Source organism: Protomyctophum bolini (assembly GCF_963924005.1).
Source record: "Protomyctophum bolini genome assembly, chromosome: 16".
In the NCBI taxonomy this organism is placed as follows: Eukaryota; Metazoa; Chordata; class Actinopteri; order Myctophiformes; family Myctophidae; genus Protomyctophum; species Protomyctophum bolini.
In genome coordinates, this window is record NC_137877.1 from 3262342 (window position 1) to 3285846 (window position 23505).

At 43.8% G+C, this 23505-nt stretch overlaps 2 protein-coding genes across 2 annotated transcripts in view; both read right to left on the reverse strand.

The window, feature by feature from the left end:
• The window catches only part of LOC308330385 (uncharacterized protein), a 121124-nt gene that overhangs the window by 72556 nt on the left and 25063 nt on the right, over positions 1–23505 (reverse strand). Inside the window, exon 11 of the mRNA XM_080785234.1 lies at positions 23194–23307. Within this exon, the coding sequence (XP_080641360.1) occupies positions 23194–23307 (114 nt within the window). The remainder of the gene's footprint in view (positions 1–23193; positions 23308–23505) is intronic.
• On the reverse strand, positions 2866–18733 carry LOC308330331 (protein NLRC3-like; the record flags this gene model as incomplete). The annotated part of the gene is made up of 8 exons (XM_080785180.1): positions 2866–4113; positions 10537–10586; positions 12964–13119; positions 13199–13372; positions 13994–14167; positions 14841–15343; positions 15596–16872; positions 18706–18733. 8 exons carry the CDS (start codon positions 18731–18733, stop codon positions 3530–3532), a joined length of 2946 nt encoding a protein of 981 aa, XP_080641306.1. The 3' UTR covers positions 2866–3529.

The window sequence follows — 23505 nt, forward strand, 5'->3', positions numbered from 1 at the left end:
ACTTCATAGGTTCATTCTTGGACAGATTTAATATACTCTCAGAGAGTCAATATGGTTTCAGAAAGAACAGATCAACATCTCAGGCACTGATGGAATCCATAGAAAGAATGCAATACAGACGCAATTGATAATCGGCAGTATGCAATAGGAATATTCATTTACCTCAAAAAAGCTTTTGACACTATCCATCACAATAAACAATAAACTGGATTAAAAGTTACTTGGACAGACGGCAACAGACAGTTTGTGAAGCCGGGCACCTATTGCTCAAGTTGTCTGGAAATGACTTGTGGTGTCCCCCAGGGGTCAGTACTGAGGCCCAAACTATTTATTCTTTATATCAATGATATTTACAAAGTATATCAAAGCTGCTGTCACTATAGTACTTTCTGCAGACGACACTGCACTGTATTTTGCTCTGGTGATAATCTGGATGAACTGCAGGTTGACATCAATGAAGAATTAAGTAAATTAAAGTCATGGTTTGATTATAATAAATTATCTTTAAATGTGTTTATACTATTTGGTAACCAAAGGACTAACACACAGGTACATATACATATTGATGGGATTGCTATATTGACCGGGTCCATGGAAATACATTTATTATATTATTATATTGACCGGGTCCGTGGAAATACATTTATTATATTATTATATTGACCGGGTCCGTGGAAATACATTTATTATATTATTATATTGACCGGGTCCGTGGAAATACATTTATTATATTATTATATTGACCGGGTCCGTGGAAATACATTTATTATATTATTATATTGACCGGGTCCGTGGAAATACATTTATTATATTATTATATTATTATATTGACCGGGTCCGTGGAAATACATTTATTATATTATTATATTATTATATTGACCGGGTCCGTGGAAATACATTTATTATATTATTATATTATTATATTGACCGGGTCCGTGGAAATACATTTATTATATTATTATATTATTATATTGACCGGGTCCGTGGAAATACATTTATTATATTATTATATTGACCGGGTCCGTGGAAATACATTTCTGGGCGTGACAATAGATGACAGGCTTAGCTGGAAACCACACATTATTTACTAACGTCAAGTACAAAGTATAGCAGTCATAAATAAGGCAAAGCAGGTTCTCCATTCCAAGTCACTTCACACTCTCTACTGTTCAATTCAATTAGTATTGCCATATTTTCATTATATGGAAATAACTATCAGAATTCAGTTCAGTATTCAGTATCAACCATTCATACGGTCAGCTATCTGGAACATACTAATTCTCTATTTTTTACAGAAAACTGCTCAAATTCACTGACTTATAGCTTATCAAACAGCAATAATAATGTACAAGGCTATAGGAACCATAATTTACCAGCAAATATTCAGAATTTGTTTCAGGATAGGGAGGGGGGGGGGGGTTATAATTTGAGGGATTTATTTAATTTTAAAACGTTAAACAGAAATACCACAATAAAAGTGTTTGTGTTTGGATTAGGGGTGTAACTGTGGAACAGTTTGAGGGATGAGCAGAAACAATGTTCTAGCATAAATCTGTTTAAAGTAAAATGTGATTTTCACAAAATACAGGGAGAAGGAAAATGGATAATTCAGGTGCTTATGTGTTTAAAATGGATATTTTTATATGGATGATGTGTATATACAAGAGATACATTTTGATAATGAGTAGTTATGTAAGTAGTTGAGTACTGAGTTGAAGCACAGTAATTATTTAATTACAGAGGGGTGAGCTTGTAGATCTGCTATTTTTTTAAAATCGTGAAAATGTGCCTCAAATATTTGAATAATTATATATCATTACAGAATAAACATTTTAATCACACCCGTGTGAAGTGAGGGGCGCTCTTATCATTCATCATACATCACTTTCCGTGTTCAACCAATCAAATCATCCGGAATGTCCTCACCGTTTCCGTCTTCAATCTTCCTGCCCTCACTTTTAGCTTCAATGTTTGCGTTCTGGTCACTCTCACCCTGAACAGCTGTTCATAGGAGGGTCACACTCACCCTGAACAGCTGCTCATAGGAGGGTCACTCTCACCCTGAACAGCTGTTCATAGGAGGGTCACACTCACCCTGAACAGCTGTTCATAGGAGGGTCACACTCACCCTGAACAGCTGTTCATAGGAGGGTTACACTCACCCTGAACAGCTGTTCATAGGAGGGTCACACTCACCCTGAACAGCTGTTCATAGGAGGGTCACACTCACCCTGAACAGCTGTTCATAGGAGGGTCACACTCACCCTGAACAGCTGTTCATAGGAGGGTCACACTCACCCTGAACAGCTGTTCATAGGAGGGTCACACTCACCCTGAACAGCTGTTCATAGGAGGGTCACACTCACCCTGAACAGCTGTTCATAGGAGGGTCACACTCACCCGGAACAGCTGTTCATAGGAGGGTCACACTCACCCTGAACAGCTGCTCATAGGAGGGTCACACTCACCCTGAACAGCTGTTCATAGGAGGGTCACACTCACCCTGAACAACTGTTCATAAGAGGGTCACACTCACCCTGAACAGCTGTTCATAGGAGGGTCACACTCACCCTGAACAGCTGCTCATAGGAGGGTCACACTCACCCTGAACAGCTGCTCATAGGAGGGTCACACTCACCCTGAACAGCTGCTCATAGGAGGGTCACACTCACCCTGAACAGCTGTTCATAGGAGGGTCACACTCACCCTGAACAGCTGCTCATAGGAGGGTCACACTCACCCTGAACAGCTGTTCATAGGAGGGTCACACTCACCCTGAAAAGCTGCTCATAGGAGGGACTAGCGCTCCTCAAAGAAGGCTCATGGGAGGGTCAAAGAAGGCGTTCAACAGCATGAAATGTAAATATGTTTTTTAATCAACACATCTCAAATATAACAACAAATATATAGTTATATAAGATAACAGCATTGTGACAACAGTGTTGTTTTGGGCAGCACATTTCTATTTTAGTTTTAGTCAGTCTTTGGAATAAAACATTTGGCGGGCCTTGATGCGGTCGTAATGACAGTTTTTACACAAAATAGCCGCTCTACAAGCTCACGCTGCGACACACTGGACAGCTTCTCAAAGTCTTTGTCTCTCAGGGAACGACTCAGGTGGAGAGAAGTGGATTGGGTGGATGTTTATGGGAGGTGCCGTGCCCCGTCGCGGTCCATTTGGTTCCATTTGAACCATCTGGACCCAATGCACACACACTATGTGTGTGTGTGTGTGTGTGTGTGTGTGTGTGTGCGTGTGTGTGTGCGTGTGCATGTTTCCTTGAGGTATATGATTGTTATAGAATATGAATAGAATAGAATACAATAGAAAAGCCGAAAATGAATCTTAAGAAAATAAGAGGGTCTCGACCCACAGGTTGAGAACCACTGTGTTACTTTTACATGTCAACGACCCCAGATGACCCTAATGGTGACCCCAGGTGACCCTAACCGTGACCCCAGATGACCCTAACCGTGACCCCAGATGACCCTAATGGTGACCCCAGCCTGTCTGTCTGTCTGTCTGTCCTCACAGCCTGTCTGCCTGTCTGTCTGTCCTCACAGCCTGTCTGTCCTCACACAGAGACACAGAGGAGTCAGGGCCCAACCAGAACCCAGCATAGAGCGGTTGAGTGAAGGTGGTCTGGAAGGTGTACAGGTGAGTCAGAGTGTCCTCTAACACTCTGTAGAAGGACAGAGTCCCAGCGGGACGGTCCAGATATACGGCTACTCTGTTGGAGCCAGAGGGACGGATATGAAGGAAAGTCGTCTTACTATTGTGTATGACATAGTAACAGTCACCACGCTGATCATCATAACAGAACAGACTCCAGGAATGTTCATTCCATCCAAGCCCACAGTCCCGATTGGCTCCTTTCCTACTGATGTCTCCGTCAGTCACTCCTATCCCAACCCCTCCACTGAACTGTACCTCACTGTAGCAGCGTTCATCTAGACTCTCTGAACTCAGGACCTGAGGCACTCCATCAAACCTGTCAGGATGGTCAGGATATGAATGACGCTGACCATCCTGACGGGTCACCTTCCTGTTGTTCTCAGACAGAGAGAGGCCACAGTGTGCTGTGTTTGTGTCCAGAGTGAGACGCTGGAAATCTGATGAGAAAACAACACAGTACACATTAAATACATCCTTCACTGAATGATACGTGCACGGAGCACGACCACACACACACACACACACACACACACACACACACACAAGGTATCAGATGTACAAGCTCAAAGCGCGGCACGCAGTGAGCTTGTAGATCTGCTATTTTTAAATAGCCAACGTATAAAATATGGATAAAGTGTTTAACCCATTTTTGGGCGGGAACCCCTTTTGGTGTTAGCATCATGTTATGCTTTAGCCATTGAAAAATAGCAGATCTACAAGCTCATAGCGCGCCACCGAGTGGCGCGCTATGAGCTTGTAGATCTGCTATTTTTGAAAAATCGAAGAACGACCCACGACCCACGGACCCCCTGGAACCCCCCACGGACCCCTGGAACCCTCCACGGACCCCTGGAACCCTCCACAGACCCCCTGGAACCCTCCACGGACCCCTGGAACCCTCCACAGACCCCTGGAACCCTCCACAGACCCCCTGGAACCCTCCACGGACCCCTGGAACCGTCCACAGACCCCCTGGAACCGTCCACAGACCCCCTGGAACCCTCCACGGACCCCTGGAACCGTCCACAGACCCCCTGGAACCCTCCACAGACCCCTGGAACCCTCCACAGACCCCTGGAACCCTCCACGGACCCCTGGAACCCTCCACAGACCCCCTGGAACCGTCCACAGACCCCCTGGAACCGTCCACAGACCCCCTGGAACCCTCCACAGACCCCCTGGAACCCTCCACAGACCCCCTGGAACCCTCCACAGACCCCCTGGAACCCTACACAGACCCCTGGAACCCTCCACGGACCCCCTGGAACGCTCCACAGACCCCCTGGAACCGTCCACAGACCCCCTGGAACCCTCCACAGACCCCCTGGAACCGTCCACAGACCCCCTGGAACCCTCCACAGACCCCTGGAACCCTCCACGGACCCCCTGGAACCCTCCACGGACCCCTGGAACCCTCCACGGACCCCCTGGAACCCTCCACGGACCCCTGGAACCCTCCACAGACCCCCTGGAACCCTCCACAGACCCCCTGGAACCGTCCACAGACCCCCTGGAACCCTCCACAGACCCCTGGAACCCTCCACAGACCCTCTGGAACCCCCCACGGACCCCTGGAACCCTCCACAGAACCCTGGAACCCTCCACAGACCCCCTGGAACCCTCCACAGACCCCTGGAACCCTCCACAGACCCCCTGGAACCGTCCACAGACCCCTGGAACCCTCCACAGACCCCCTGGAACCCCCCACGGACCCCCTGGAACCCCCCACGGACCCCCTGGAACCCTCCACGGACCCCTGGAACCCTCCACGGACCCCTGGAACCGCCCACGGACCCCCTGGAACCGTCCACAGACCCCCTGGAACCGTCCACAGACCCCCTGGAACCGTCCACAGACCCCCTGGAACCCCCCACGGACCCCTGGAACCCTCCAATGACACACACACACACACACACACACAGTATCAGATGTACAAGCTAAAAGCGCGGCACGCAGTGATGCGCTGTGAGCTTGTAGATCTGCTATTTTTTGAGTGGTGCAACCACTCCTACAATCAGCAATGTCCATGTACCTACCTGTGTGTACACCTGTGTGTATGAGCCTGAGTATGTTACTGATTTATACCAGTAGGGGGCGGCAGAAACAGAGGGAGGGGTAGTGCTGTGTCATGAGAGAGAGACAGAGAGAGAGAGAGAGAGAGAGGGGGGGGGGGGGGGGGGGGAAATTGCACCACTCAGTTCACACGTGTGTGATTTTTAAATAGTCGGTGATGATCGGGGATCATTATATCATTATAGTGTATATTTGGGAGGATATATATGAATATTTATCAGAAGTTCTCATATTGTTCTCAACTACACAGTACTAGGGTGGGGGGAGTGGTGCCTGTGTGTGTTTTCCCTAATCCTCCCCAGGTGGACTGATTGATGATTGACACCTCTGAGGCTGGCCCGTCTGTCAGGGAGTGATGGGCCCTGACTGGCTGTCGGTCTGGAGTGGGAGTGCTCCTGATCATGGCTCTCCTACTCACCTATACTATATGAGTCAGTCTGTTCTAGAAGACAACGGGGAGACAGGCCGGAACCCTCTCTCTCCTACTCACCTATACTATATGAGTCAGTCTGTTCTAGAAGACAACGGGGAGACAGGCCGGAACCCTCTCTCTCCTACTCACCTATACTATATGAGTCAGTCTGTTCTGGAAGACAACGGGGAGACAGGCCGGAACCCTCTCTCTCCTACTCACCTATACTATATGAGTCAGTCTGTTCTAGAAGACAACGGGGAGACAGGCCGGAACCCTCTCTCTCCTACTCACCTATACTATATGAGTCAGTCTGTTCTAGAAGACAACGGGGAGACAGGCCGGAACCCTCTCTCTCCTACTCACCTATACTATACTAGAATTTCGTGCGCGCTACGCGCGCACTCATCCCAGAGCGACTTTGCCACGCACTATGGGAAGAAATAAATGGCGGGAGTTGACTCCACATGTAGTAACGAATGGGTTATTGGAAATGTACCATTGTTTTGTCCTGAATATTTCCACAGCCTAAGTACTAAAGGATTGTGACTGTGGGACAGACATACAGTCTGACATACAATAGGCTACACGTGTGCACAGTGAATAAACAATGACCTATATGCCCAGAGTTCTTAAATTAACATAGTTGGATTTTAACAGAAAGACAATGCCATAAATCAGTCAAAGTAAGTGACAGACTCAACAGTAGCACACAGCATGCAAGGCAGCGATGCATGCATGCAAACATGTTTGTCCAGCTGAGATTTAGTGTCTCCATCTCTCTGTGGAAGAGGTTGCACATGACCTGTACGGCCACACTGAGGCGCTCCAACACAAACACAGACACAAAACAACACCACGCTGTTTGTCCAGTTGACCCAAATCAACACCAATACCTAGCCTGTTTGTCCAAAACACAGTATCTGCTGGCCACGTGTCTACTTCGCCACAACCTAATGTTAGTAACAAATGTAGGGGAGAGCCGCCAAGGTTGTAACGCTTCACGGTTGTAACATGGACGTTATATCTTGATTGGTCAACGCCACCATGACGCCATCGCGTCAGTATGTGTACAGCAACGTACTCTACGTGGCCAGGAGTTTGAAGTTTGAAGTGTTTACCTTCAAAATGCGTCTAATTTTACACCTGGAGTATATGTGTGGTACAATTTTTGTCTTTGGTGTTGGTGAATAAAAATCCACATGGATGTGTTCATGCTTATGTTCTTCATTAGTTTGCATCGTGTTTAGACGGAATTCACGTTCATTCTGGTCTGTAAGCAACTGCAAAGAAAACTTGCAAAAGCGGGTCATTTGTAACATGTGTTACAAATGGTCCGCTTCCATTCAATGCCATTATATGTAATATTTACATATTTGACATATTGGCCAATATTATATGTTCTGAAATGGTATTGTATCGTGTAGTGTATTCTGAAATTAGTTTAGGGTTGTATAACGTTGTACAACTCAATCAATCAAACGTTTGTTTAATCAATGTATTGCCCCATTGAAAAAAAAGAAATGGCCAAACTGGTACTGGTACACCCGATACTATTTAATATTTCCCTTATGTTTGATACATTTTCTTATCACATCCATGGTATAAAAACAATGCTAAGGAGTTGCTTCAATGAAATGTAATTGCTTTAAGCTGAGAACGATATGTTTAATGGTGTTTTTTAGCGTTGTTACATTTATCATGCATGCCGTTACAATTGATCCGATATGCGCAGCAAATGTAACACTGAAACAGCGTCCACGTTCGGTTGAATAACTCCCGACCTGTTTTATCAAAAAAATAACTTGAAGTGGTTTATGGTAGCTGACATGTGTAGGTCCGTTGCCTGAAAATATTACATGTGTAGCTAAACGGATCTCTGAGTAAAAGAATGAAACGTGCAAAATGTTACATCCTTGGCGGCTCTCCCCTATTAGTTTACTCACAGCACAGCACCGTCACTCCTGTCAGTTATTTCGTCCTAATAACTTGAAGTGGTTTATGGTAGCTGACATGTGTAGGTCCGTTGCCTGGAAATATTACATGTGTAGCTAAAGGGATCTCTGAGTAAAAAAATGGAACGTGCAAAATATGTTCTAAAATTGTATTGTATTGTGTAGTGTATTCTAAAATTAGTTTAGGGTTGTATAACGTTGTACAACTCAATCAATCAAACGTTTGTTTAATCAATGTATTGCCCCATTGAAAAAAAAGAAATGGCCAAACTGGTACACCCGATCCTATTTAATATTTCCCTTATGTTTGATACATTATCTTATCACATCCATGGTATGAAAACAATGCTAAGGAGTTGCTTCAATGAAATGTAATAGCTTTAAGGTGAAAACGATATGTTTAATGGTGTTTTTTAGCGTTGTTACATTTATCATGCATGCCGTTACAATTATTCCGATATGCGCAGCAAATGTAACACTGAAACAGCGTCCACGTTCGGTTTAATAACTCCCGAGCTGTTGTGTGTATTGCGTGGTGAAAAGGCCGTGTGTTTGTGTTGTAAACAACTCATGTTATGTCTGCGCACACTGTATGTTGCTATGGCTGCTGACGTTAGCATGTGTGCTATCAGGCAAAAGCTGAGATAGATATGCAACTACTACTGGGGAAAATGCCATACAAAACACAACACCTAATTTCGGAATGTTATTGTGACCTATTGAGCACAATCAGACCATCATGATTTGCTTGCTGGACCTATAATTAATTTATTAGCATTAAATGTCCACTCGCCCATCCAAAAGAAAAGCAAGATGGCTGCGACAGATTGTGAGCGCGACGGACTACGGAGGCCAGGAGGAGCAGAGCTGGTGACGTAAGAGGCAGGCAGTGTTGCCAGGTTTGCGAATTGTAAGCGAGTTGCAGTGTATGCAAGTAGCGTGGTTAAATTCCTTGTTTCTCGGCGTGTTGTGGCACCCGTTTATCTGCTGGCTCGATCGTGATTTTCATAAAAGTAATATTTGCAGAGTAAATAAGAAACTTGAACGGCTAAAAAATAGGCTATGTCAGTTCGGGGAGGGTGGCGAATTTATTTTGCATATAGAGATGTGTGGTAAAAGTGTGGTTCGGTCGGAGATAGAGCATGAAGAATGAGTATGGGTACACCTTTTCACTTGTATATAAGATGAGTCAGTCTGTTCTAGAAGACAACGGGGAGACAGGCCGGAACCCTCTCTCTCCTACTCACCTATACTATATGAGTCAGTCTGTTCTGGAAGACAACGGGGAGACAGGCCGGAACCCTCTCTCTCCTACTCACCTATACTATATGAGTCAGTCTGTTCTAGAAGACAACGGAGAGACAGGCCGGAACCCTCTCTCTCCTACTCACCTATACTATATGAGTCAGTCTGTTCTAGAAGACAACGGGGAGACAGGCCGGAACCCTCTCTCTCCTACTCACCTATACTATATGAGTCAGTCTGTTCTGGAAGACAACGGGGAGACAGGCCGGAACCCTCTCTCTCCTACTCACCTATACTATATGAGTCAGTCTGTTCTAGAAGACAACGGGGAGACAGGCCGGAACCCTCTCTCTCCCAGCCGCCACACAGTTGTGGACTTTTGATTATAGTTATTCCTTAATTTATTCCCTTCGGAAAGGAATTTGTTTTGCTTTAGTTGTAGTATTATTTTGTGTCTGTTTGTTAGGTTTTCTTTTGAGTTTAATCTGTTATTCTGTAAAACATTCATCTTTTCCCTATTTATTCATCCATATATAAAATAAATGTTCGCATTTTGAAGCTGGTGTCCTGTCGGTCCATTCAATGTTACACTTAATTACCCCTAGACTAATTGTGTCGTAACATAGCCAACGTATAAAATATGGATAAAGTGTTTAACCCATTTCTGGGCGGGAACCCCTTTTGGTGTTATAGCATCATGTTATGCTTTAGCCATTGAAAAATAGCAGATCTACAAGCTCATAGCGCGCCACTCGGTGGCGCGCTATGAGCCCTGGAACCCCCCACGGACCCCTGGAACCCTCCACAGACCCCTGGAACCCTCCACAGACCCCCTGGAACCCTCCACAGACCCCTGGAACCCCCCACGGACCCCTGGAACCCTCCACAGACCCCTGGAACCCTCCACAGACCCCCTGGAACCCTCCACAGACCCCCTGGAACCCTCCACAGACCCCCTGGAACCCCCCAAGGACCCCCTGGAAACCTCCACGGACCCCCTGTAACCCCCCACGGACCCCCTGGAACGCCCCACAGACCCCCTGGAACCCTCCACGGACCCCCTGGAACGCCCCTAGTTCCACAAAATATTTTCAGCAGATTTGGTGTAGAGGGAAAAGGAGGGTCCGAGGATAGATCCCAGAAGGACAGACAGACAGACAGACAGACAGACTCACGTGTTGTAAGGAGTTGAGGTTTAGTCCAGTGTTCTCCTCCATGATTCACACTGTAGGAAGTAGAACAACAATGAATCAAGTCAAAACCTCTGCTCTGGGCGGGAACCCTTTTGGTGTTTTACCCCCTCAGGCCGGGAACCCATTGTTGGGTTCTGTACAGTATGGACAGTATTCAAAATTTTAAAATAATTGATGCTGCTATATAAATAATTTAAGTTTATGAATAAAAAAAAAGAAAAAAGAAATTACTAAACACATTTTGTCATCATTCTCCCACAGACTCTGTCCAAACATCACACACATTGGTACCATAAAGGAAAGGAAAGGTACTATGTTTACCCAGGGTAACTGGACTAAGCTCAAGAACTAGTTTACAGCCAGGCCCTGCTCATAGAACATTTCATGGTAGGGGTTCAAATGCCTTGTCCAAGGGCACTTCAGCGGTGGTAATTGTAACGTGCCGGTACGGGGATACGAACTGGCGACCTTCCGATATCAAGACTTTCAAGACTTTGTACTTTCCCCCCTAAAGGACGCTTGGAGGCAGCTGCCACCAGTTTTGATGACTAAGACTAGACGATTTCAGATGAGTAAAATAGGACTAAAACTAAAGCGTGTGTTATTCAAAAGACTAAATTGGAATTAGCTGTCAAAATGAACACTGGCCAGGCTACCATATTGCAGCGTTGCAAACTGCATAATATTGCTGCCCTACAGAACAGATGTGAGTCAAGCAAGAACCCTCATGAAACAGGTGTTCAGAGAGCAACATCTAGTGGTCTATTGCACCTTTAAATCTGAGATTGTTTTGGGTCCATTTGGTTACAACGGAGCTTGTGATTGGCTATTTTAAAATTGTCTATATAGGCAACCTTAGGCACAAATAAGGAGGGTGATCACTGGCACACTGCGGCATAAGTGTGTGAAAGAGCCTTTTTGGTTTAAAATAAACTATTAAAGTCCCTCACATGTACTGTCTGTAAATGGTGCATTTATATAGCACATTTATCCAAGGCGATTTACTACTGTATGTGCATTACATTCTCCCATTCACACACATTCATACACCGATGACAGAGGTAAGTAATTACATCTAATTACATTCTACATTAATTAAAACTCGGAACAATAACCCACCTATCTCCCTAGTCAGAGTTCTGCTATATTTCCACCCTCACCCCAGAGGGACACATATTACACATTACATTGCACACTACTGTCGTAGCAAAAACAGCCAATCTACAAGCTCAAAACACGCCACAATGTGACGCGTTTTGAGCTTGTGGATCAGCTATTTTTGCTATTATTTGAACTGAAATCGTGAATTATTGTTTTGCTATTTTTTAATTGGAATCCTGAAAAGTAACATTTTTATTTAATTTCAAATGCATTTAGTTATAGTTATGTTAACTTTATGAACCAAATACAAATACATTGGACATAAAAAAATAGACCCTAAAACAATAATATATCAATGTTCGGATATATATACCTGGAACATAGACACTATCTACTGTATATTAATCTAGGTTATAGAACCATGGAACATAGACACTATCTACTGTATATTAATCTATGTTATAGAACCATGGAACATAGACACTATCTACTGTATATTAATCTATGTTATAGAACCATGGAACATAGACACTATCTACTGTATATTAATCTATGTTATAGAACCATGGAACATAGACACTATCTACTGTATATTAATCTATGTTATAGAACCATGGAACATAGACACTATCTACTGTATATTAATCTATGTTATAGAACCATGGAACATAGACATTATCTACTGTATATGAATCTATGTTATAGAACCATGGAACATAGACACTATCTACTGTATATTAATCTATGTTATAGAACCATGGAACATAGACACTATCTACTGTATATTAATCTATGTTATAGAACCATAGACACTATCTACTGTATATTAATCTAGGTTATAGAACCATGGAACATACACTATCTACTGTATATTAAATCTATGTTATAGAACCATGGAACATAGACACTATCTACTGTATATTAATCTATGTTATAGAACCATGGAACATAGACACTATCTACTGTATATTAATCTATGTTATAGAACATACACTATCTACTGTATATTAAATCTATGTTATAGAACCATGGAACATAGACACTATCTACTGTATATTAAATCTATAGAATGAACCATGGATCTTATGGTAATATGATATGATAATATGGGAAACTGCATTTATAAAGCGCTTTACATTACAATGTAGTTCACATTCACCCACCGATGGCAGAGGAAAACATGCATGCTCATCGGGAGCTGTTAGGGGTTCAGAGTCTTGCTCAAGGACACTTCGACATGTAGCAGCCAGGAGGAGCCGGGAATTTAACCTGGAACCTTTGACGGCCGCTCTACACAAGTCTACTCACTTGACAGTCTCCAGGGCAGCAGACAGCTTCTTCAGAGCAGAGTCTCCTAAGTGGCTGAAGTTCAAGTCCAGCTGTTTCAGCTGGGAGGAGGGGTTGGAGGTCACAGCTGAAGCCAGAGAAGAACAGCCTTCCTCTGTGACTCCACAGCCTGACAACCTGCAGAGAAATACACATTTAACAAAGTGCTGTTGATGTTCAAGTAGAGATCCACACAGAGAGAACACACATTCTTTACCCCAGGATCTGCAGTCCACACTGTGGACTCTTCAGTAACGCAGAGAGCTGGAGCAGTTGTGATTCCTGCAGGCAGATGAAACTGAGGTCCAATTCTTTCAGATGGAGAAGATTAGAGCTGAGAGCTGAGAGCAGAACTTCAAATCCTGTCTGTGTGAAGGTACAGCCAGCAAGTCTGTAATTACACATGAAATATCTGGACTGAATATCAGAGGTTTGGAGTAAAGACCCCAAGAGATGGAAAGAGAAGGCAGGGATAATGTGAAGTAAATCATCATAATCTTAATCTTCCAACATAGGAATTGTGTGTGTGTGTGTGTGTGTGTGTGTGTGTAAGTGTGCGTGCGTGCCAACATGACTACATACTGTAATCACTGTACCCCATTAGTTCACATAATGATAATCCCCTAGCAGCCATGATGGATCACATATTGTAGTTACTGTACCGTAGCATTGATAATGATAATCCCCTAGCAGCCATGATAGATGACATATTGTAGTTACTGTACCGTAGCATTGATAATGATAATCCCCTAGCAGCCATGATGGATCACATATTGTAGTTACTGTACCGTAGCATTGATAATGATAATCCCCTAGCAGCCATGATGGATCACATATTGTAGTTACTGTACCGTAGCATTGTGATGTGAGAGTGTGAACTAGACAACACAAACTCTGACCATATTATTATTCTAATCAGTGGGATACCATGATGTCAACTTTATTAACACTCTTATTATTAAGAATCAAACTATAAATAATAAAACAGAACTAATGTAAATAATAATGTGACCTCAGTATCTCCAGATGACAGTTTGGACTCTTCAATGCAGCAGTGAGCAGGTCCATGGATGGATCATCTATCTCATTATAACTGATGTCCAATTCTCTCAGATGTGAAGGATTAGAGCTGAGAGCTGAAGCCACAATCGAATATCGTGCCTCGTTGAGGTTACAGCCAACAAGTCTGTAAATGTAGATGATGTAAAATCAGTGATCATCAACACAGATTAGATCAAATTCATGTTCAATGAAATGAACTATAAAGTGTAATGTAAATGTACCAATGTCTAGTTGGTCAGATATTGACAGGTCATATAAGAACAGTCTAGTTGGTCAGATATTGACAGGTCATATAAGAACAGTCTAGTTGGTCAGATATTGACAGGTCATATAAGAACAGTCTAGTTGGTCAGATATTGACAGGTCATATAAGAATAATCTGTATTAACCCATTCTGACCTGAGATCAGATTCTAAAAATGTCTTCTACATCCTGACAGTTTTCTGAAAAAGCTATGTTTCTATGTCAGTCGTTCTTCGATTAAAATAGCTAAAGCATAACATAATGCTAACACCAAAAGGGGTTTCCCGCCCAAAATGGTTTAATACTACAGTGTGTAACTTGCATTGATCTATGAATGTTATCTTATTTATACTTTGTTCTCTGTGCGTCAGTCAGTTCCATTTAGGCAAAAATGCTGTCGCACGCACACACACACACACACACACACACACACACACACACACACACACACACACACACACACACACACACACACACACACACACACACACACACACACACACACACACACACACACACACACTAACAGGTTTTCTATCCACATGACTACTAACCGAGCCTTTCTGCTGTTCCTCACAGCTGGGAGTATTCTGGATCTCCCCCATGATGATGTGTCATATTGGTGCAGGTCAAACTCCTCCAGAACCTCCTCTGACGTCAGCAGCATGAAGGCCAGAGCTGAACACTGGCTCTCAGACAGTTCTGTCTTTGATCTGTCCGCTGACTTCAGGTACTGTTGGATCTCCTGATGTACTGAGTGGTCGTTCATCTCCATCAGACAGTGGAAGATGTTGATGAATCTGTCAGGAGAGAGACTCGATACTTTCATTTTCATCTCCTTCAGGTTGTTGATGACTCTCTGGATGCTCTCTGGACTGTTCTCTGTGTGACCCAGCAGGCCTCCTAACAGACTCTGGTTGGACTCCAGCGAGAGGCCATGAAGGAAGCGGACAAAGAGGTCCAGGTGGCCGTTCTTACTCTTCAGGGCTTTTTCGCTGGCTCTCTGCAGGAAGTCCTCCAAGGAACTGACATCATCTCCCAGGAATGTCTTCAGTACCTCCATGTTCTGCTGTGTGTCTTCTTCTTCTCCTCCTCCTCCTCCTCCTCCTCCTCCTCCTCCTCCCATACCCTTCATGGATTCTTCAATGGCTTTCTGCAGGAAGACGTCTTCTTCTTCTCCTCCTCCTCCTCCTCCTCCTCCTCCTCCTCCTCCTCCTCCTCCTCCTCCCATACCCTTCATGGATTCTGCGATGGCTCTCTGCAGGAAGACGTCTTCTTCTCCTCCTCCTCCCAGGGATGTCTTCAGTACCTTCATGTTCTTCTTCTGTGTGAAACAGTGCATCAGGTAGACTGCAGCCAGGAACTCCTGGATGCTCAGATGAACAAAGCTGTAGATCTTTCTCTGAGATTGAACGGTCTCTTCTTTGAAGACCTCTGTGCACACTCCCGAGTACAGCGCGGCGTGGTTCACATCGAGACCACACTCTTCCAGGTCTTCTTGGTAGAACGTGACGCTGCCTTTCTTCAGATGTACAAACGCCAGCAGGCACAGCTGCAGAAGAACATCCCTGTCAGTCTCATCATACTTTGTCATCATCCTTTTTATCATGAGCGATATGAAGTGGCTGTACATCCCGGTCAGGTTCTTGGGCATCTGTCCTCTCTTGCCTGTCTTCACCAGGTCCTCCACAACGGTAGCGGTCATCCAACAGAAGACTGGGATGTGACACATGATGTGGATGCTCTTGGATGTCTTCACGTGTGAGATGATGGTGCTGGCCAGCTCCTCATCATCACTGAACATCTTCCTGAAGAACTCCTCCTTCTGGGGCTCTGTGAACCCTCGTATTTCTGTCACCATGTCAACGCATTCAGGAGGGATCTGATTGGCTGCTGCAGGTCTAGTGGTTATCCAGAAGAGAGCCGAGGGGAGCAGATTCCCCTTGAAGAGGTTCGTCAGCAGCAGGCCCACCGATGATGTCACCGTGACATCAGAGACGACGTCATTGTTGTCGAAGGCGTCAGAATCGACGTCAACGTTCTGGAATTTCAGCGGAAACCTGCTTTCATCGAGACCATCGAAGATGAAGCCAACTTTCCAGGCAGCGAGCTGCTCTGCTGTGAGCTTCTCTAACGTTGGATGGAAACCATGGATCAGTGAGAGAAGACTGTGCTGCTTATCTCGGACCAAGTTCAGCTCCCGGAATGCGAAGAGAACCAGGAGATCTATATCTTGGTTCTCCAAACCTCTCGCCCAGTCCAGAGCGAACTTACGCACGGAGAATGTCTTTCCGATGCCAGCGATGCCATTGGTCAGAACTCTGCTGCTGGGTGTGTCTCTGCCAGGGAGGACGGTCTTAAAGATGGAACGGCACTTGATTAGGACGTCATAGAGGGTCTTCATGCTGGAGGCGGTCTCAAGCTGCCACACCTCATGTTGCTGATTAACCCCTTCACTCACTCCCGCTGATAGGTGGAGGTCTGTGTAGATGTTGGAGAGGGAGGGATGTTCAGTGACGAATGTCACATGTTCAAGACCGTCCAAAGTGACCCTATAGACCTTTAAATACCCCGGCAGACGGACATCTGAAATGAGGAGACAATTAATACATGTTAAACATTATGCTTCATTTACAACTTTACATTGAACAATCCATAGCATTAAAACTACTATGTACGGTACAGTCCTATTCGTCCCCGCCTCAATCTCAAAATGACATTGATCAGTACTGATGGGTACCCATGTTAGACACACCCACAGACACACCCCCAGATTCTCAGCCACACCCACAGGTTTATTTTAATATGTGGAGTGGCTATTCAACCACCAGGTGGCGTCGGCCCATGATGAGCAGTCTTAATAGCTTCTAGCAATATGCAGTACATTTTGTACTGTAAACTAAAGTATCAATACTGTAATATTGAAATACATTGAAATACATACTGTTACAAGTAATATTTATTTGAGTAAGCGGTTAGGGTCCATTTGGTTCCATTTCTACACTCTAAAGTTAAATTATCATTGATGTTACAATATAAATATTGGGGGTCCCAGAGATATAAATGCCATTAAATGGGGGTCCATACTCCATAGACTAATGCATGTCAAACTGGGGGTCCTTGAAATTAAACGGGTTGAGAGTCACTGCTATAGCTGTAAAAATCTTCTCTTATGGGGGTCCCTGGCATATCTTTTCAAATGGGGGTCCCTGGCATATCTTTTCAAATGGGGGTCCCTGGCATATCTTTTCAAATGGGGGTCCCTGGCATATCTCTTCAAATGGGGGTCTCTGGCACACCCCCCCACCCAAATGGGGGTCCCTGGCACATCCCCCCCAAATGGGGTCCCCGGCACATCCCCCCAAATGGGGGTCCCTGGCATATCTCTTCAAATGGGGGGGTCCCTGGCATATCTCTCTTTCATTTTTATCGTGTCATATGAAAGCAGGGAATCATAGCTTCAAATTGACATATAAGTTGTTCAGTTTGACCCACCAGTTTTGGAGATATGGCTTTTAGAAAAAGGTCTTGCAGGAGTAGTAGAAAAATAGACCAAGCAGAGAAAATGGGCTTCAAAGCTTTAGTTTTGTGACTTTAGGGGGCGCTGTTTTCCCTTCATTCCCCCATTAGTCAACCAGCAGTGTTGCCATGTATATAATTATAATTAGTTGGCCTTGTTTCTAAAGAAAAATAGATCCCACTGTATATCAACCTGCGATGGGAGCAGTCCCTATTGATTGAAAGATTATCTATTTATGAAAGAAATAAAATATTTATGTTTTTATTAATTTTTATTCATAGAGGGCAAGTGTAATGTTTTAAGGCATATTTGTCTTGTAACCAGGGATTTGGACTTTATTCCAATAGGAAAATTCACATTTGTTTGCATTTAAAAAAAAAAAAAAAACATATTTTGAGACAATGTATTTATTTTACTGAAAAAGAATCGAAATCAAAACCAAAATCGAGGTTTCAGAGAATATAATCGAGGTTATTTTTTTTTGCAAAATCGTGCAGCCCTACTCTCAACCCCCCTATATCCCCGGTCTGAGAGGTGTGAAGATCCCACACTGTATTGGAGAGACTGTGGCTGGCTAGTGGCTACCCACCCCCTGCAGCCCACCTAGGCCTTTTCAGCCTTTTCAGTAGGCTATACAATTGTATAAGTATACAGAACAAATAATGTTTGTTTTTGCCATCTTTGTTGAAGAGTCTGAGTAATTATGTTTTAGTTTATTGTATGCCAGTGTAAATTTTTAGTTGGCTAAGACTAGATAGTTTAAGCAGCCTAGGCAGGCCTAAAGTTCAATGGATTGTTCAAAGACTGAGCCAAGCAAGTGTGTGTGTAGGGGGGGAGGGGGAGTGCAGGCCTAATTTGATTTCAAAGACCAAGTGCTTCTCCCACCCCCTGCCGTTTACCTGTGTAGGAGCAAAGCAAAGTTACCATGTTTACCCAGGGTAACTGGATTAAGCTCAAGAACTTGTTTACAGCCAGGCCCTGCTCATAGAACATTTCATGGTAGGGGTTCAATGCCTTGCTCAAGGTAGGGGTGGGCGATATGGACAAAAGTTTTATCACAATATTTTTTCAAGCTTACCACGATACACAATATTATCACGATATTTTCGTGCGCGTTTTTTTATGGTTATTTTTCAAGTTACTTAACAGTACAAGGTAACAAAAAATTAAGAAATACCATTTAGACTGTATTTAGACATTTAAATACCATGAGAAACACACACACACACACACACACACACCACACTATTATAATGTAGCTGTCAGCAGAAAACGCTTGTCGTCATTTTTTTATATTTTATGTCTTGCAAATGTATGCTCTACCATACTATAGCATCACACAAAAGCAACAGAAAAAGCAGATCCGCAAGCTCTGCTTATCGTCTCTGTCGGGTGGAAATCCCATATGTCCAAAACTGTTAAGGATTCAAATTAAAAAAGGGCTAAAGTAGCAGATCTACAAGCTCAAATCATGTCACTTCACTCACACATCTCGAGCTTGTGGATCTTCTACTTTTGGTGCTTTTGTGTCACGCTGTATCAGTGATGTAAATAGGTTTTCAATGTAATGGGTCCCGGGATGCACAGGTGGTCATTCAAATGAGTCCCAAAAAAAGGTTGAGTCCCATTTGGCCTTTAGTGTGGTAAACTTTTTGAGGGCACAAGGCACAAGGCACATTTCATCAATAATCATCAAGATAATATTCAGATTAAAGAGATATGCCAGGGACCCCCACCTGAAGAGACACGCCAAGGACCCCCCCTCCATACTCCATAGACCAGTGTTTCCCAACATGTGTGTCGCAGAGCTTTGGTGCTCCGCTTGATGTGTCCAAGTGCTCCGCGTAATTTGACCGAAATTAAGTTATAGTGTTACTTTCTGTCAAATCAGGCGGCACACTAACTCTCCCCCTTAAGCAATATTATAGCTACTGGGCTGCAGGCTTCTTATTGTTGCGTCATTGTTGTCACACGTCTAACCATTAGACGTGCGATAACTACAACACGGAACAATAGACTCTAACGACCCTCGGCCATTGAAATGTTAATGCTTAGATGCATCCAGAAGACGCTACATTTCGCTCCCTCCAGAAAGACTGGAGCGTGCAGAGCACATATGCACGTAGACAGCAGACACATACAGTCCCGACCCAAACACTGAGGAGGTAAAGTAGGCTAAACGTGACGTTGTTGTGATTAAACATAATGTGCCACGAAAAATAGCTGTCCATAGATGTCCAAACACGATGGCCTCGTTCGGCCAACAAAATATATCTCCCTCCCTTCACAGAAGCGCAGTGATGCCTGATTTATTCTTCGTCGTACACGTGTTATGCTTGCATGCTGAAAATGGCTGATCTACAAGCTCACAACGCGTTGCGGACGCAACGCGTTGTGAGCTTGTCGATCAGCTATTTTCAGCACGTGGAAATAAGCAGGCTGTGAGAACTGAGACCCTTCACAATAAAAGCATGCAGCATTCACAAGTTGGCCCATAATAAAGACAAGGAAAAGGATTAGGTGGCATTTCACATTGCATAATGAGCTTTTTTTTTTTAAATGAGGCTCTGTCTCTGTCCTTTTCTTTCTCTTTAAAGTTATTTGCTTGAGTGCTGTCATGTGTGTTTTTAAAAGTATATTTACTTTTACGTTTTACTATATATATATTTAATATATATGTATATATATATATATATATATATATATATATATATATATATGTAAAAACCTTCTCTTATGGGGTCCCTGGCATATCCTCTCAAATGGGGGTCCCTGGCACATCTCCCCAAACGGGGGTCCCCGGCACACCTCCCCAAACGGGGGGTCCCCGGCACATCCCCCCCAAACGGGGGTCCATGGCACATCCCCCCAAACAGGGGTCCCCGGCACATCCCCCCAAATGGGGGTCCCCGGCACATCTCCCCAAATGGGGGTCCCCGGCACATCTCCCCAAATGGGGGTCCCCGGCACATCTCCCCAAACGGGGGGTCCCCGGCACATCCCCCCAAACGGGGGTCCCCGGCACACCCCCCCAAATGGGGGTCCCCGGCACATCCCCCAAAATGGGGGGTCCCTGGCACATCCCTTCAAATTTTCATTAAATTTGCAAGCTGTATACTGCACTGGCCTCTGTCCTACTGCCCTACTGCCACCTACTGTCTGTTTATTATATTACACAGTGGGTGAAAAGAAAACGCCCCTTAAGACTAAACCACACCCATCAGAGGTGTGACTTCCATAGGTACCCAGGTACTTTTAAATACCTAGAGGTAACTATGGGTACTGGGCCGGCGAAAAGGAAAGGAACCCCACTGTATATATCCTACAGAAAATCTGAATTTGTAAAAGGAAAACAAATGAGAAAATTGGCTAAAATATACAACATTGGATCGTTTTTTTAGTCTAAATGTATGCGTTTATCGTCAGTATTTGTATTTGGACAATGAGACAGGAATACAACGAGTATATTTAATCTGATGAGTCTGCTGCTATTTAAACATTTCATTCATTGAAATAAAATGTCAGTGTAAAATGTGTCCAGTCTTACTGTGTCCAGGTGTGGTTCGACTGAATGTCTTCTGTCCAGGTGTGTTTCTGAATGTCTCTCTGTGGAGATGAAGACAATAGAATATATACATATAGATACATATAGATGAAGACAATAGAATATATACATATAGATACATATAGATGAAGACAATAGAATATATATATACATATAGATACATATAGATGAAGACAATAGAATATATACATACATAAATATGAAGACAATATAATATATACTGTACATATAGATACATATAGATGAAGACAATAGAATATATACATATAGATACATATGTATCCAACGGTTAATTTTCCAGCCGGGTAGCCGATGGCATTATCCGGTTAATTAACGGTTGTTGATTTTATTAATTTATTTTTTTAATAGGCTACCCCAAATGTAATATGCATGTATAGGCTACATAAATAAAGTTGGTAGACGAATGGTATACATTTATTTATGCTCCTTTTTAAAAGACAAACAAAATGTTGTTAAAGCAACATTTAACAATATAAATAAATTGTTGTAGGCTTAATCATCAATAAACAACGCATCGCATCTGCATGCATGCATATGCGTGTCTACAGTACAGAGGTCCGCCGGTTCTATTCCAAAACATAAATAAGTCCAGTCCAGATCTGAGCAGCCTATAGCCTAACTATAAAGCCACTGGACGCATCATGGGCTAAGCCTTTTTTTATTATTAAGGAAGATCAGCATGCATGTCACCGTGTTCTGTTTGTTGACTTTTCGCTGACGAGAAAACCCTCCAACATCGATAGCACATGGCTAACTTGGCTAACCGTGCCAGTGTGGGGAGACGGAGTACAACAGAGAACTTTGGGACATTGAGGGGGCAGAAAACAGCGCCCGAGCAGCGCTGTTCATGCAGCCTAGAGTGTGACAAGCTGGGCGGCGCAAATAACAGCAATTTTAGGCATGTGTGCAACATGACAACTGTTTTAAAGTATTGTACAGTAACAACTACAGTCTCTGTAATGTTTATGTTGTACTATTACTAAAAAGGATCTGGTTACTAGCCGGTTACCCCCTGACATTTAGGGTTTAGAGAGACAAGTGCCTCTCTAAACACTTCAGGTCAGGATTGAGAAGGCGTTTTTAGAATCCTGAATGGGTCTGTTGAATTGAGCAATTGTAACAGTTATCTCCTTAACACATTCCGACCAGGATTACTGCATGTTTTTGTGAGGGTACCATAGGGGACACGGGGAGAACATGTGAGGGCACCTACCCTAGGGGACACGGGGAGAACATGTGAGGGTACCTAACCTAGGGGACATGGGGAGAACATGTGAGGGTACCCTAGGAAAAACGGGGAGAACATACAAACTCCACACAGAAAGGCATTTTCGCCAACCCCGCCTCGGGTATGGGCATTGATGACGCAGAGGAGAGAACACACCCCCAGCGCCCACAGCGGGAGTCGAACCCAGGACCTTCTAGCTGTGAGGCGACAACACTACCGACTGTGCCACTGTCCCCCCTCTTGGTTTTATTTTTGATAAAGATTTTAAACTTAATAAACAAATCAGCTCCGTCGTTAAAACTCTCTTCTTCCAATCATCGCCACGGTCAAATCCTACCTCCCCTAAAAACAGCTGGAGATGGTTATCCATGCTTTGATTTCATCAAGAATAGATTATTGCAACTCTTTGTATATTGGCATCGACCAGGCGTCACTCAGGCGTTTACAGCTAGTGCAGAACACAGCTGCCCGCCTTCTCACCGGCACTATAAAATATGTTATAGTGTAATAGTGTATATTGTATAGTGTTACAGTGTTATAGTGTTGTATATATTTATAGGAGGGTTGACATACTGTGAATCAGGAGGTCCAGGTTCGTTACTGAAGTCAGGAGGTTTTCCTTTAGACTTGTCACTCTTCACAGACAGAAGGCTGGGAGTTGGAGACTCTGCTCTGTGGTGGACACTTCTGGAATCATACAGACAGAAATAACAATACATCAACAACAGAGACAGTGAATAATACTACTAGAAATAATACTAAGTAAATAACAGACAGTAATTAGCATAACAGTAGCTTGTATTCCATGTAGTACAAACGGTGCAATGGAATGATTTGCCCAAGGAGATAAAGACAAGTGCCTCTCTAAACACTTAAAACTTAGGT